We start from the raw sequence: 15,600 nt of genomic DNA, 5'->3' as shown, positions 1-15,600 counted from the left end.
CAACTGAAGAAGTATTAATTAAGAAAACTATAGAGTGTGTAGAAATGGAGATTGACTTTAAAGATAAAAGAGAAACAAGATTTAGTGTATTTTAGTACATGGGATAATTTATATCAATGGCTAGAAACATGAGTTAGAGAGAAAGGAATGTGGTATGTAACTTTGAATATATATTAGAAAGAAGACTATACAGTGATTAATTAACATATTGTTTATGATAATTATCTATTTATTATTTCTTGTTAAACACATGAACCCAGATATTATGCTGTTTGCTAAATATTGAGAATGTTATTTGGAAAAACCCCAACCCCAACCCTAACCCTAAGCCAAATCCCAACCCCAATCCTGATCCCATCTCATTACTAACCCCACAAAAACTAATGAAATTCATACCAAAAAAAAACAACCCTCCAGTGTTGGAGAATTCTTGTCCTGCCTTCAGGTGCTTTGGAGAAAAGCTTGACTCCCTCTTTGTGGCAACCCCTGAAATATTGGAACACTGCTATCATGTTACCCCTCATCCTTCTCTTCATTAAACTAGACATACCCAATTCCAGCAACTGTTCCTAATATGTTTTAGCCTCCAGTCCCCTAATCATCTTTGTTGCTCTTCTCTGCATTCTTTCTAGTCTCAACATCTTTTTTACATTGTGGTGACCAAAACTGGATGGAGTATTCCAAGTTTGGCCTTACCAAGGCATTGTAAAGTGGTATTACGTCTTGTGATCTTGATTCTATCCCTCTGTTAATGCAGTCCAGCACTGTGTTGTTGGCTTTTCTGGCAGCTGCAGCACACTGCGGGCTCATATTTAAGTGATTGTCCACTAGGACTCCACACCTATACCTGTGCACTTGTTTTTTCTTGCCTAAGTGTAGAACCTTACTTTTTTCACCATTGAATTTCATCTTGTTAGATAGCGCCCAGTGTTCAAGTCTGTCCAGGTCCTCCTGTATCTTAAGCCTGTCTTCTGGAATGTTGGCTATTCCTGCCAGCTTGGTGTCGTCTGCAAATTTGATGAGTTCCCCATCTCTCCCCTCGTCCAAATCATTGATGAAGATGTTGAAGAGCACTGGGCCCAGAACAGAGCCCTGGGGCACCCCACTGTTGCAGAATTAAGAGACTCAGACCTCGGAATCAAAAGAAGTTTGTTTTATTTTGCGCGCAAAAGGTTCAGATTAGAAAGCAAAGGTAATGTCTGAACAACTTTCCAGGAAACAAGCAGGTACATTTATAGTCTTCAAAAGTCACAGAACACGGAAATGTAAATTATTAATTCTGATTGGTTACATGGATTCTAAGCCCCCTTCTAGCTCATCCCTAGCCCCCCTTTGCAGTGCGAAATTCTAGCTAAATATCGTGCAAACTTGTTTCTAACAATGGTCACAGGCACCTTACTAGCATCTAAGTTTCCTGTGCTATGTCTGTGGTTGGGTACAAGCGAGACATATGTGGTTAGCTATAACTGAATTCTGTGACAGCTATACCAAAGGTGCCCCAGGGGTGAATGTGTGGTTTGACATTTTCCATTTCCTTGTTCTTCTTCTAACTAATACACGCATTATTCTCTATGCCTCACTGTTGTGTCCTACCTCACATTTATGACATACAGCATCCATATGTATTATTTATATTTTTCCTTATGGCCTGCCTCACCACTACACACTTCCCTCCATGTAGATGCAGTTCCATTGAGGACCACACGCTGACTCCACGTGATGCTGTCTAACCCACATTTTTCTATCTTATCAAGGAGAAGGTTGTGATCTACTTTACTAAATATCTTACTGAAGTCCAAGTAAATCATATCCAAAGAATTCCTCTGGTCCACTAATTTTGTCACCCGGTCAAAGAATGCAATAAGATTTGTTTGGCATGATCTGTTTTGGACAAGCCCATGTTGGCTTTTAGTAATGACTTTGTTTGCCTCTAGAATGGTGTTCGCTGATTTGTTTCCTCCCCCCCTCCCTATTTTTCAGATAAGGGCTGGAATGCAAGCAGGACTGAAATTCGGAAGCCGAAACGAGCAAGGCTCTGAATCATCCAGCCCCCGCCAGGCCTTTCCAGCTTTCCAGTAGGAGGGGAACGATCCCGATGCAGTCTCCCGCCGGCTTCGGCGACTCTTCCCCCACTTCTGTACCTTCCGGTAACTGTTTGACTCAGAGCGCTCCAAGAGGCCATAATGTAAGCCCAGGAATTTCAGAACTCGATCCAGTTTCGCTTTCATTTCCCGGCTAGCGGCTGCTTTCCACTTCCTGCTATCTAAAAGGAAAAGGGCGGGAAAATCACTTTTGCCGAAATGAGTCAGTTGTTGCCCAGGGCCCAAACCACCGCCCCGGAAAAGAGGAAAAAATCGCTTTGTTCCCTCCCTCTTCGCTTTTTCTAGAAAAGCTGACGCAAGAAATCGTAGTCATTTCCCCCTTTTTGGCGTTGTGGAAGGTGTGATAGAGACCTCCCGTTGTCGACTTTTGTTTCCAAACCTCGGCTGATAGGTCCTTTTAAAGGTACAGAATTCTTGAATGAACGTGTGAACGCGAAACGACGAACGATCGTGATTTCCTTTATTACAGTACTCTCTCTGCCGACAAGTTTCATAGCTGTCGTCCCGCCTGCGAATTTAATCTCACAGCAGTCGGCGGGCGGGAGAAACCATAGCTGGTTGACCCAGCACACGCAGCCATAAGCTAGTGATCTTGATCATGATTTAGTGTGGCGTACCGAACCGATTTTGGTTTATTCAATAAACGGGGAGAATAAACGAAAAGCTTATGTGTCTAAAGCAGCAAAAATGCTGAAAATAAATAATGGAGTGGGTAAAAAAAAAGTCAAAATAGCAGGACAAATTGAGTATAATCCTCTTGTTTAGGTCATCATCTCTTTTTTTTCTCCCCCTCATTTTACCAGCAGTAAGGATGGAATTGCCGAAAGATGGTTCCGCTGTTGTAAGCAGTGATGAAAATCCAAAGGTAGAGTTCTTGCTTGTTCTGAGTTGGTTCCTGTTCTCATGGTCTGTGTGTGGTGAGTCATGCTTTCCATGGGCATGTCATGACATGCATTTCCTTACACTCTCCTTGCCTCCAAGCCTGTGGCTTAAACATTTTCAGGCTGTGGGACCTGTTAACGTTTATCATTCCTATTATTTAGACAACTGTGAGATCACAGCCGCCAGTTCTTTTAACTAGGGTTGGCCTTCATACACATCAATTTCTGAGAGAACCAAGGATGTTGTAAAGTATGGGCACACACTGAATGTGTGGATCCAAGCAGCCTTGCCTTTGGTAAGTGGCAGAGGTTTTGTCAATGTGTGAATTCTCTTAAGTGCAGTCAAAGGTATTTTTAGTATGGCAGCCATTACAGGCAGTTCTTGAACCACAATCACAACTGAGCTCAAAATTTCCATTGCTAAGTGAGGCAGTTAAAGTGAGTTACGCCTCATTTTATGATCTTTTTTTGCCACAGTCGTGGAGTGAATTGTGTAACTGTTAAGTGAATTTGACTTCCCCAATTATCTTTGCTTGTCAATGGGTACAAATGATCCTGGGACATGATCACATGATCCTGGGACAGTGCGGCCATCATAAATACATGCCAGTTGTCCAGTGCCTGAATTTTGATCATGTGACTGTGGGGATGGTGCAACTCGTGTAATTGAAGAATGCTCATAAGCCGCTTTTTTCAGTTCTATTGTAAACAAATGGTTGTAAGTTGAGGACTGCCTCTATTATTATTAGCCACTCAATCCAAGAACAGCAAAAAACTTAAAATGATTCAGCCAGACTAAAACAGGAGATCACAACAGGGACCTCAGAGACACATTAAGGCCTTTCCTGAATCCCAGCATAGTAGATGCTGCCCTTATTGCTGATGGGATGCTATTTCAGACAGTGGGGACTGTTTCAGGAGGCCCACTTCCTTGGTTTTACAAGATGATAATATAGTCATGGCCGAAATTGTTGGCACCCCAGAAATTTTTCCAGAAAATCAAGTATTTCTCACAGAAAAGTATTGGAGGAACACATGTTTTGCTATACACAGGTTTATTCCCTTTGTGTGTATTGGAACACAACAAAAAAAGGGAGGAAAAAAAGCAAATTGGACATTTTGTTGTTGTTAGCTGCGAAGTCGTGTCCAACCCATCACGACCCTATGGACAACGTTCCTCCAGGCCTTCCTGTCCTCTACCATCTTCTGGAGTCCATTTAAGCTCACGCCTACTGCTTCAGTGACTCCATCCAGCCACCTCATTCTCTGTCGTCCCCTTCTTCTATTGCCCTCAATCTTTCCCAGCATTAGGCTCTTCTCCAGTGAGTCTTTCCTTCTCATTAGGTGGCCAAAGTATTTGAGTTTCAGCTTCAGGATCTGGCCTTCTAAAGAGCAGTCAGGGTTGATCTCCTCTAGGACTGACCGGTTTGATCGCCTTGCAGTCCAAGGGACTCGCAGGAGTCTTCTCCAGCACCATAGTTCAAAGGCCTCAATTCTTTGGCGCTCAGCCTTTCTTATGGTCCAACTTTCACTGCCATACATTGCAACTGGGAAGACCATAGCCTTGACTATACGCACTTTTGTTGACAGGCTAATGTTTCTGCTTTTAGTGTGCTGTCTAGATTTGCGATGGCTTTCCTCCCGAGGAGCAAGCGTCTTTTAATTTCTTGGCTACAGTCCCCATCTGCAGTGATCTTGGAGCCCAGGAAAATAAAATCTGTCACTACCTCCATTTCTTCCCCATCTATTTGCCAGGAATTGAGAGGGCCGGATGCCATGATCTTGGTTTTCTTAATGTTAAGTTTCAACCCAAGTTTTGCACTCACCTTCACCCGCAACAAGAGGCTCTTTAGCTTTTCTTCACTTTCTGCCATTAGAGTGGTATCATCTGCATATCTTAGGTTGTTGATATTTCTCCCGGCAATCTTAATTCCAACTTTTGATTCATCTAGCCCTGCCTTTCTCATGATGTGCTCTGCATATAAGTTAAATAGGCAGGGCGACAGTATACAGCCTTGCCGGACTCCTTTCCCAATTTTGAACCAATCAGTGGTTCCGTGTCCAGTTCTCACTGTTGCTTCTTGGCCCACATATAGGTTTATCAAGAGACAAATAAGATGGTCTGGTACACCCATCTCTTTAAGAACTTGCCACAGTTTGTTATGATCCACACAATCAAAGGCTTTAGCATAGTCAATGAAGCAGAAGTACATGTTTTTCTGGAACTCCCTAGCTTCTCCATGATCCAGCGTATGTTGGCAATTTGATCTCTAGTTCCTCTGCCTCTTCGAAATCCTGCCTGTACTTCTGGTAGTTCTCGATCCACATACTGCTGAAGTCTAGCTTGTAGGATTTTAAGCATGACTTTACTAGCATGAGAAATGAGTGCAATGGTGCGATAGTTTGAACATTCTTTGGCACTGCCTTTCTTTGGAATTGGAATGTAAACTGATCTTTTCCAATCCTGTGGCCACTGTTGAGTTTTCCAAATTTGCTGGCAAATTGAGTGTAGCACTTTTACTGCATTGTCTTTTAAGATTTTGAATAGCTCAGCTGGAATACTGTCACCTCCACTAGCTTTGTTGTTGCTCAGCTTTTCTAAGGCCTGCTTCACTTCACATTCTAGGATGTCTGACTCGAGGTCAGTGACCACCTCATTGTGATTATCAGGGACATTAAGCTCATTCCTGTATAGTTCTTCTGTGTAATTTTGCCACCTCTTCTTAATCTCTTCTGCCTCTGTTAGGTCCCTGCCATTTTGGTCCTTTGTCATGCCCATTTTTGCATTAAATGTTCCCTTCATCTCTCCAAATTTCTTGAAAAGATCTCTGATCCTCCCTATTCTATTGTTTTCTTCTATTTCTTTGCACTGTTCATTTAAGAAGGCATTCTTATCTCTTCTAGCTATTCTCTGGAATTCTGCATTCAATTGGGCGTATCTTTCTTTTTCTCCATTGCCTTTCGCTTCCCTCCTTTCCTCAGCTATTTGCAAAGCTTCCTCAGACAGCCATTTTGCTTTCTTGCATTTCTTTTTCTTTGGGATGGCTTTGGTTGCTACCTGTTCTATAATGTTGCGAACCTCTGTCCATAGTTCTTCAGGCACTCTGTCTATCAGATCTAATTCCTTAAATCTATTTGTCACCTCTACTGTATATTCAACAGGGTTATGATTTAATTCATACCTGAGTGGCCTAGTGCTTTTTCCTACTTTCTTCAGTTTAAGCCTAAACTTTGCAATGAGAAGCTCATGGTCTGAGCCACAGTCAGCTCCTGGTCTTGTTTTTACCGACTGTATAGAGCTTCTCCATCTTTGGCTGCAGAGCATATAGTCAATCTGATTTCTGTGTTGACCGTCTGGTGATGTCCATGTGTAGAGCCGTCTCTTGGGTTGTTGGAAAAGAGTGTTTGCTATGACCATCGTATTCTCTTGACAAAATTCTATCATCCTGTGCCCTGCTCCATTTTGTACTCCAAGGCCAAACTTGCCTGTTATTCCGGTTATCTTTTGGCTTCCTACTTTAGCATTCCAATCCCCCATGATGATAAGAACATCATTTTTTGGTGTTAGTTCTATAAGGTGCTGTAGGACATAATTGGACATAATGTCAAACAAAACTCCAAAAATGGGCTGGAGAAAATTATTGGCACCCTTAACTTAATATTTGGTTGCACACCCTTTGGAAAAAATAACTGAAATCAGTTGCTTTCTATAACCATCAATAAGCTTCTTACACCTCTCACCCGGAATTTTGGACCACTCTTCCTTTGCAAACTGCTCCAGGTCTCTCTTATTGGAAGGGTGCCTTTTCCCAAAAGCAATTTTAAGATCTCTCCACAGGTGTTCAATGGGATTCAGATCTGGACTCATTGCTGGCCACTTCAGAACTCCAGCGCTTTCTTGCCATCCATTTCTGGGTGCTTTTTGACATATGTTTGGGGTCATTGTCCTGCTGGAAGACCCAAGATCTCGGATGCAAACCCAGCTTTCTGACACTGGGCTCTACAGTGCGACCCAAAATCCTTTGGTAATCCTCAGATTTCATGATGCCTTGCACACATTCAAGGCACCCAGTGCCAGAGGCAGCAAAACAACCCCAAAACATCATTGAACCTCCACCATATTTCACTGTAGGTACTGTGTTCTTTTCTTTGTAGGCCTCATTTCATTTTCGGTAAACAGTAGAATGATGTGCTTTACCAAAAAGCTCTGTCTTGGTCTCATCTATCCACAAGACGTTTTCCCAGAAGGATTTTGGCTTACTCAAGTACATTTTTGCAAACTGTAATCTTGCTTTTTTATGTCTCTGTGTCAGCAGTGGGGTCCTCCTGGGTCTCCTGCCATAGCGTTTCATTTCATTTAAATGTCGACGGATAGTTTGCGCTGACACTGATGCTCCCTGAGCCTGCAGGACAGCTTGCATTCCTTTGGAACTTGTTTGGGGCTGCTTATCCACCATCCGGACTATCCTGCGTTGCAAACCTTTCATCAATTTTTCTCTTCCGTCCACGACCAGGGAGATTAGCTACAGTGCCATGGGTTGCAAACTTCTTGATAATGTTGCGCACTGTGGACAAAGGCAAATCTAGATCTCTGGAGATGGACTTGTAACCTTGAGATTGTTGATATTTGTCCACAATTTTGGTTCTCAAGTCCTCAGACAGTTCTCTTCTCCTCTTTCTGTTGTCCATGCTTAGTGTGGCACACACAGACACACAATGCAAAGACTAAGTGAACTTCTCTCCTTTTTATCTGCTTTCAGGTGTGATTTTTATATTGCCCACACCTGTTACTTGCCCCAGGTGAGTTTAAAGGAGCATCACATGCTTGAAACAATCTTGTTTATCCACAATTTTGAAAGGGTGCCAATAATTTTGTCCAGCCCATTTTTGGAGTTTTGTTTGACATTATCTCCAATTTGCTTTTTTTCCTCCCTTTTTTGTTGTGTTCCAATACACACAAAGGGAATAAACCTGTGTATAGCAAAACATGTTTTCCTGCAATACTTTTCTGTGACAAATACTTGATTTTCTGGAAAAATTTCTGGGGTGCCAACAATTTCGGCCATGACTGTACTTAAGAGAGAGGACCTAGTTATTTTGCTTAACTACGGGGTGGGCAGAAAAGAACGGAGAGAGGCATTTCCTTAGGCGACAAGGCCCTGAGGACAATCGGCACTTGAAATGCACAACTGGCAGCCAACGCAGCTCACCTAGCAGTGGTGACACACGGGCATAGTGAAAAGCATACATTATTGCTTGCACTGCTGCAGTTGGAATCAGCTGTAGCTTCCACATTGTGCTCAAGGGCAGCCCCAGGTAGAATACATTGCAAAGTCCAATTACGAGGGCATGAGTAACCATTGCAAGGCCTCCGGTTGAGCAAGGAATGAACGTGATTGGTCTGCAAGATGAGGCTGTGCAAGGGCACTCCTGCCGCAGCTGCTACCTGCTCTTTCAGCACTCGCTGCCAGTCCAGGAGGCTCCCCAAGTTGTACCCCAGACTCAAATAGGGAAGTAGTACCCTATCCCAGCCGGACAGTGAAAACTTCCCCAACCTGGGGAGGGGCTAAACAGACACAGCCTCTTAAGTCTTGTCTCTAGCTGAGCAGGCTCTAGAGCAGGGGAAGGCAACCTCAGCTCTTTTATGACTCATGGACTTCAACTCCCAGAATTCCTGAGTCAACAGAGCCGAGGTTGCTTACCCCTGCTCTAGACCTTGGGTCAAATCATACTCTAGTAATAGAAAATTGGTTGAGTTTGATTCTATTGATTTTGGCCCTTAAGTTCTCTGTAAAATAGAGTTTGAAAATCTTGGTCCATCCCACAAGAAACCACTGATCCTAGCATTCTATCCAAATTCAAATCCAGAACGGAATGTGCAATTGCACTGCTGATGGCTAAGGGCTCTCTGCTAACTTGGCTTTCACCTGCTCCAGAGGAAGAAACAGAAACCCTGAAAGACAAACATGGAGTCTGTCCTTTTCCTGTTTTTAAATGCCACATAAGAGAGGCCAATTCTCCTGATTGGATCCTCAGTGCTTGGCTTTTGAAAGTGTTAGTTGACTCTGCTATTACTGGGACTGATGAATCAAGCTAACTTTCCTTTAATTCTTTTCCTTTTGGGATATCATGGTGGAATTTCCCCACAGTCTCCATGCCTCTCCTTAGTACATTATGGAATCACATGCACCTGGAGAGCAGAACATGTTTTAAATTAATCCATGATTGAGAATCCCAGGTCTGCAGTGTGCCTGGTTAAGGGAAGATTATAAGCCCCTTCAGTTTGAATATGTAGACAATTGACCTTCAGGTTATTGTGTTCAAGAGGAAAAAGTATCTGCTACTGTTGACATGTTGAGCCAAGATTTGTGCTCACGGCCTTAGTTATTTTCTTTCTTTCTTAGGTAGCTTAATTACATTCAGTTCAGAAAATGCCTGAATTGGGTTAAAAGCACCTATGAAAATATTCCATACCAAATATTGTTTCACATCTACTTTACATAGGTTATTGGTGTTTTAACGAAAAACAAAATAACAATGCAAATGCATATTTACTTGTTGCCTTTTATTAGATCAAACAAGAGCCACTAAGTAGCAATGAATATAATTGTCCTGAAAAAGTTGCAACAAGTCGCAAGTCTGCAAGTGAAGAAGAACGAGAATTCAAGGTGACATTCGGTGAAGATGGAGGGAAGTATATAGTGAGAGGCAGGCTTACCGACCGTCTGCTTAGTGCCCTCAGGTCTAATCAACATGTTCGTACCTGGATGGACAGAAACAAGAAAAAAGAATTCCACTTAATAGAGAAGAAAAAGACTTGGGATTCCTTCATCAATCTGGGAATGCCTCTAAAGTACCTATCTGATGACTCAGAATTTGAAATGAAGTCCTACAAGCAAACTGATGAAGTATGGTATCGCCAATATGACAATAGGAGAGAATGTATATTGTTCTATGTCCGTGGAACAGGTTGTAGAAACCGTGGAAAACAAAGCCGTACGATAATAAAAAATGGCAGGCTAATTAACAAATATTGCACATTTTGTATCTTTGCCCCTAAAGGAGAATCGATAAAAGATGCCCTGTGCAATGATGGCCGCTTTCTGCCATTTCTGAAAGAAGAGAATTGGACACTGGAACAAAAAGGAACAATCAGAGGAAACTGTGACTTAGTTGAAACCTTATCAAATCAACCAGATGAAGTTTATGAAATTAACGTGCAGCCTAAAAAAGGTGCCAGATACAGTAGTGATCTAAACAAGAAACAGAATGATTTGGACTTGGCTGGGGGGCAGCTGAGTACCCCTGAAATGCCACAGCCACAGCCGGACTGTGAGCAGGGACAACTCAGTGCTTCTAAAACACAACAGCCACAGCCAGACTGTGAGCAGGGACAGCTCGGTACTTCTAAACTACTACAGCAGCAGTACTTTGAATGCCAGCTCCTGCATGTGTATCCTAAGCTGCAGGAAGAAGGACAAAACATTTACAAATTTTTGAGTCATAAAAACAAGGACTTTGAAGTTTATAAAAAAAGCTTTGGAAAGGAGGTAAATGACTCTCTCTCAGCTAAGTTGGTGGAGACACTTGCTACCCGTATGAATTCAGTTGGATATATAGAATGGAAGAATATCTTAGGATGCCTTGAAGGGGCTGCAACTTGCTTTGTTCTCCACGGTAGATATATATTAACATGTCACCATGTAGTAAAGAAGATAGTTGGAGAAGGAACTGAAGCAAAGGACTGGGGAGATAGAATTAAGCAGTTAGCCCGTGTAACTTTCTCTTATAAAGAAGACTATCCTACAGAAAAGTGGTTCTCATTGGAAAACTGGTTTCAAATATCGGATGAGGATCTTGATTTTGCTGTCCTGAAATTGGAAGAAAGTGAAAGTGAAAATCATCCTCCACCAGGACTGTTGCAATTTCATTACCCACCACCACCAAACGGTCCCATTTTTATCACGGGTCACCCAAAGGGAGGAATCAAGTCTATGGATGTTTGTCTTGTTGTCAGCGTATTTGAGCGTGGCAATCAATATAGCGAACAATGGCAGAAAGGGCAGAAAATTCAATGCAGTAACTACGTGTGTGGTTACAACTCGGATAAAAGATGCATCCATGCGTATAATCCAAAAGATTTTGAGAAAGAAAAAAACAATCCGAATCTTGTCACTTACAATACTTGTTTTTTGGATGGCTCATCAGGTTCACCGGTGTTTGACAAAAATGGGCGACTTGTTGCTATGCACGCTTCTGGATTTGCTTATAAAATGGGCAACAAAGAGTGTAGCATAATTGAATGGGGCTATTTAATTTGCTCAATCATTTTTAAAATGCAGTCCAAATTTAAACCTTGGTTTGATTCTACATTTCCTCCTCATACAAGTCAGGATAGTTCACGTGTGGATGCATTTCAGAATGAGCTAGAGGAGGAAATGGATACTAATTAATATTATGCTGTTAAAGTTCAATCCACTTCTCAAAAAAAAATGAAATTGCTTGCGGGAAAATTATCTGCCAGGGTTCGGCTTTCTTTGGATTTATAAGAGTTTGTGACAGATACATTTATTTTCAAATATGCAGGCTGAACATAGCTGCCACTCTACATTAAATTCTCCAAGAAATGCCTCAAGGTTTAGCATTGTCCATTGCATTTGAGAGCTCCCAATAGCATAAATTCTTTTGTAGTTGTGTCTCTTATTTCCTAGCTATTTCTACTTCTTCTTCTTTTATGCAAGCGTTGATTTATTTTATTTGGGAGAGAAGAAGAGTGGAACTAAAACGAGATCCCAGTTACAGACTTTTCCAGTATATTTTCTAGTATCATCCAGTCATTACTGTGGTGATATAAGGGCTGTCCTTTTTTACTGTTATTTTGACATAACAATGGTTTGGTGGTTATAGAAGATATTAGAAAGGTATTTTCCTCACTGCTGAATCAGGGCATTATCCATCTATCCTTGAATTGGCAGAAAATAGAATTGCCATCTCTTGCCGCTCTTGCATCACAGTCAGTTGCTTGCCTTCTCTTCAAGGTAACAGTCTTAGATTCACAATGTTGAAGCTCCACTTTGATGGCACTTATTTAAGTGAGGAAATACAGCTAATGGCAACTTCAACCTGTCCTACTTGTGGGCTGGGGCTAAGATGAAGGCTATGGACCAAGAAAAAAAAGAAAATGCCAGGACATGTTGATGCCATAATTAGGTGCATGAATATCTCAGGGGCTGCCACAAAGAGGGAGTCAAGATATTCTCCAAAGCAGATCAAAGATCAAAATCGAGCGCATATAAAGAGAATTTACAACGCTTTAATAGAATTGGGATTTGGAAATGGAATTAGTTAAAGATTGTATGGTAAAGTGGGCTCAAAATATTCAAGAACCGATCCCATTGGATATACGGGAGGTAATTTGGGTTAGAAATGTAAAATTTACCCAGGCCCAAAATTTAAGAGAAATTTTTTATAAAATGTTTTATAGATGGCATTTGGATCCTAAAAAGTTGTCTTGTATGTATCCTAATTTACAGCCCAAATGTTGGAAATGTGGCAGTTTGGATGCTACTTATTTTCATATCTGGTGGACTTGTAGAAATATAAAAGCTTTTTGGATTAAAATTTGGTGGAACATTCAAAAGATTGGACAGCCATTTGTCTGAAATGGTGTAGGATTTCCTGCCCGAGCAGGGGATTGGACTAGATGACCTCAAAGGTCCTTCCCAACTCTGCTGTTTTGTTCTGAAGACCCAAAGTTACCAGTAAGGATGCCTCACTCTGAAATGCATCCACAGGAAAAACCAGAAACAAGCTCTGACAGTCTGGAATCTGGAAAATAAGTCAGTGTAAATTGTGTTCCTGACATGGGGATTGTAGAAGGACTTTTACAGGTTATTCTGGTCAAAGCATTATCTAAATACCAGTCTACACCAGTGATTGGCAACTTTTCAATTTGGATAAATTTCACCTATAAGGGCAACAAGAGTTTTATTGCAGGATAGGGTTTGATGGGTTTTTAAAAATAGGAGGCATTGGTGTTTTAATTTATTGGGCTTATCATTGTTTTTCACTTTGCTCCCAAGGAAGTGGAGTTTTGCTTCAAAATTTCATCAGCCCAATCTTGAGTGACTACAGATATCTCAAACATGGAACCATATGCCACCCTTAGTTGACAAACTGCTTATTCTATACACCGAAGTATTTGCTTCCTTATTTCATAGTGACTGATAAATTTGATTAGCCAGAAGGCTAAATGAAGAGGGATTTAGATGACTTAAGTCACAACTTTACTCTCGTATAGTTTAAATACAATAGTGCTTCAGGGAGCACATTGGTCTAGATGTTGAATTGCAGTTCCCAGCAGTGCTGGCATCACTTTGATTAGTGAGATCTTCAGTCAGAAGCATCCAGAGGGATCTGGGGGGAGGGGGGATGTTGGTGACCCTTGGGTTTTCTTAATAGTTTCCAAATAGCTTAGGCCCATGCTACTTATCTAATGGTAATTTCCTAACTTTGGTCTTATACTTAATATTTATGACTTATTGCCTTATTCTATCATGACATGGAGTGAATAAATTGAATTCTTTGAGCTATTACATTGTTCGCATTTGTTTCTTGCAACTTAATATTCATAACAAACTTTAAACTAGGAAACCAAAGAGAAAATATTGTATAAATTTTAATTTGCTGCAAAAACCAGCTGGTGGCAACAAGATCTATCAAAGTATAGTTTGGGCAAACATGGGTTTAGAAAAATCAGAGACAAGACAAATTAATACTATTAGATAAAATTATTTGTATATAAAATTAAAACAGCAAGTAATATAAAACTTGAATTGATGATGCAAAAAGCTTTCAAGAATTGGTGCTTGAAGTGAAAATTCCCAAATGACTAAATCTGTCTCAAGAATGTCCTGTCCTTGATAGGTACATGTGAATTCCTGGCAAAGCTCCCACCCTCAGGAGGACATTGTCATAGATTATCAATTGTCTGTTGATGGAGTGGCGGAATTGAGTCGGAGGTGGTCCTTCATCCTTGTGCTCCTTGCGTCTCAGCAGCTTTTGATACCACTTCCAGGCAGTTGGGGATTGGGGGCATGGTTTTATGTTAGTTCTCTTCTCCAGGCTGGTTCCTGTTGGTGTTGGTTTTGGGGAGAGATCTGCCTCCAGGCCTCTCCTCTCTGGGAGTGTTGCTATGTTGCCCTACTATCTCTCCTGCTTTTTTAACATCTATATCAGGGGGTCTTCAAACTTGACCCTTTTATGACTTAAGGACTTAAATGCCTGGCTGAGGAATTCTGGGAGTTGAAGTCCACAGGTCATAAAAGGGCCAAGTTTCAACACCTCTGATCTATATGAAACTCCACTGGGTGAGGTCATCTGCCAACTGGGTTCAGTAACAATACTATGCTGATGATGCCAAATTCATCTTTTGATCAAAGGCCTGCCAAGTCAAACTCCAGATTTTATTTCCAACTCAGTCTTGCCCAAACTGAATGGCTGTGGGTGTTTGGAGCGAGACATAACGGGAGGTCAATCTTCTAGATCTATTGACACCTACTGTAGTGTTCTCAATTTTTCCTCAGATACTGCACAGTAGCCTTGCATAAGCCACTTTATATGGACAGCTAGAGTTGGAAGAATATCCTTGATGAATGTATGTATAGCCGTCTAATTAGTGAAGAGTTTTCTCCTTCCCTCTGTATTTTGTATGTGTTGGAAAAAAATTCAGAGGATTCTTGTTCCCAGCTGAAAACCTTTCTTCACCCTTTAAGGACATTTAAATAAAATGCTAAAAATAATTGTTCAGAGATATTTTGATGGATGAAGACATCCCAATCTTGCAAATTTCATAAAAAAAACATAAGAACATTGCAAAAAAACAAAACACCACAGAGTTGTGAGTTGCACTACCGAGGAAGAACATCAGGTGCAAGGAAAGAAAGAGAAAACCAACTCCCGGCAGCGGTCCAGAGATGTCCAGAATGTTACGTCTCTGATGTAAACGCACCCCTCTGATTCTATCAGACCATGTTACAACTTCAGGTTCGGAGGGGGGAGCGTGGTAACTGAGCAGCGTGATAGGCTCCCTAAAAGTGATGCTAGCGGCTGGCCAATCGGCTTTACCATCTTAATAAAATCGACCTATCAAAATTCTGTGGGGCTGGCCCTGGTCGGCTTTTTTTTTTTTGTTGCGCTGTTTTTTCGGCTCTCTCTAGGTCAGGGGTAGGCAACCTCGGCTCTTTTATGACTCATGGACTTCAACTCCCAGAATTCCTGAGCCAGCTTGGCTGGCTCAGGAATTCTGGGATTTGAAGTCCATGAGTCATAAAAGAGCCAAGGTTGCCTACCCCTGCTCTAGGTGAAGCTGCATTCGTTGCGTTTCCTCTACCGCGCTAATTCTAATTTCTTGCTTTTGCTCGCTTTGGTGCGCGATCCTACCTTTCCCAAGCCCACAAAGCTGCATATAATTACAATTCTGACTTCATCCTCTCGCCTGATCCTGCCTGCCTCGCCCTTGTTGACTCCCTTTTCATTACCCCAACCCCCGGGAGAGCAGGGAAAGCCTGCCGTTTCTCTCCTTCTCCAGCCTGAGCAACTGGATTTGGAGCTCTTTT

At 41.7% G+C, this 15,600-nt stretch overlaps 1 protein-coding gene across 2 annotated transcripts; it reads left to right on the top strand.

Moving 5' to 3' along the window:
- The first annotated feature begins 2,431 nt into the window (after positions 1–2,431).
- Positions 2,432–13,563, top strand: LOC308660563 (serine protease FAM111A-like). Of its 2 annotated transcripts, none has more exons than XM_081314978.1 (3): positions 2,432–2,505; positions 2,909–2,967; positions 9,556–13,563. In XM_081314978.1, exons 2-3 carry the CDS (start codon positions 2,914–2,916, stop codon positions 11,434–11,436), a joined length of 1,935 nt encoding a protein of 644 aa, XP_081171104.1. In that variant the 5' UTR covers positions 2,432–2,505; positions 2,909–2,913; the 3' UTR covers positions 11,437–13,563. The 2 variants fall into 2 exon arrangements, with proteins under 2 accessions (XP_081171104.1, XP_081171103.1); XM_081314977.1 differs by having other exon boundaries at positions 2,442–2,505; positions 2,906–2,967.
- The last annotated feature ends 2,037 nt before the right edge of the window (positions 13,564–15,600 follow it).

The sequence above is a fragment of the Vipera berus genome (genome assembly GCF_964194415.1).
Source record: "Vipera berus genome assembly, chromosome: 1".
Lineage (NCBI taxonomy): Eukaryota > Metazoa > Chordata > Lepidosauria > Squamata > Viperidae > Vipera > Vipera berus.
The sequence above is the reverse complement of the archived record's forward strand: the minus strand, read 5'-3'. Positions and strand labels throughout refer to the sequence as shown.

Bases quoted from the DNA above. Each gene is read 5' to 3' on its own strand.
- LOC308660563 (XM_081314978.1), top strand. From the start codon at position 2,914: ATGGAATTGCCGAAAGATGGTTCCGCTGTTGTAAGCAGTGATGAAAAT. The intron at 2,968-9,555 runs GTAGAGTTCTTG...GCCTTTTATTAG, and splicing joins GCAGTGATGAAAATCCAAAG to ATCAAACAAGAGCCACTAAG.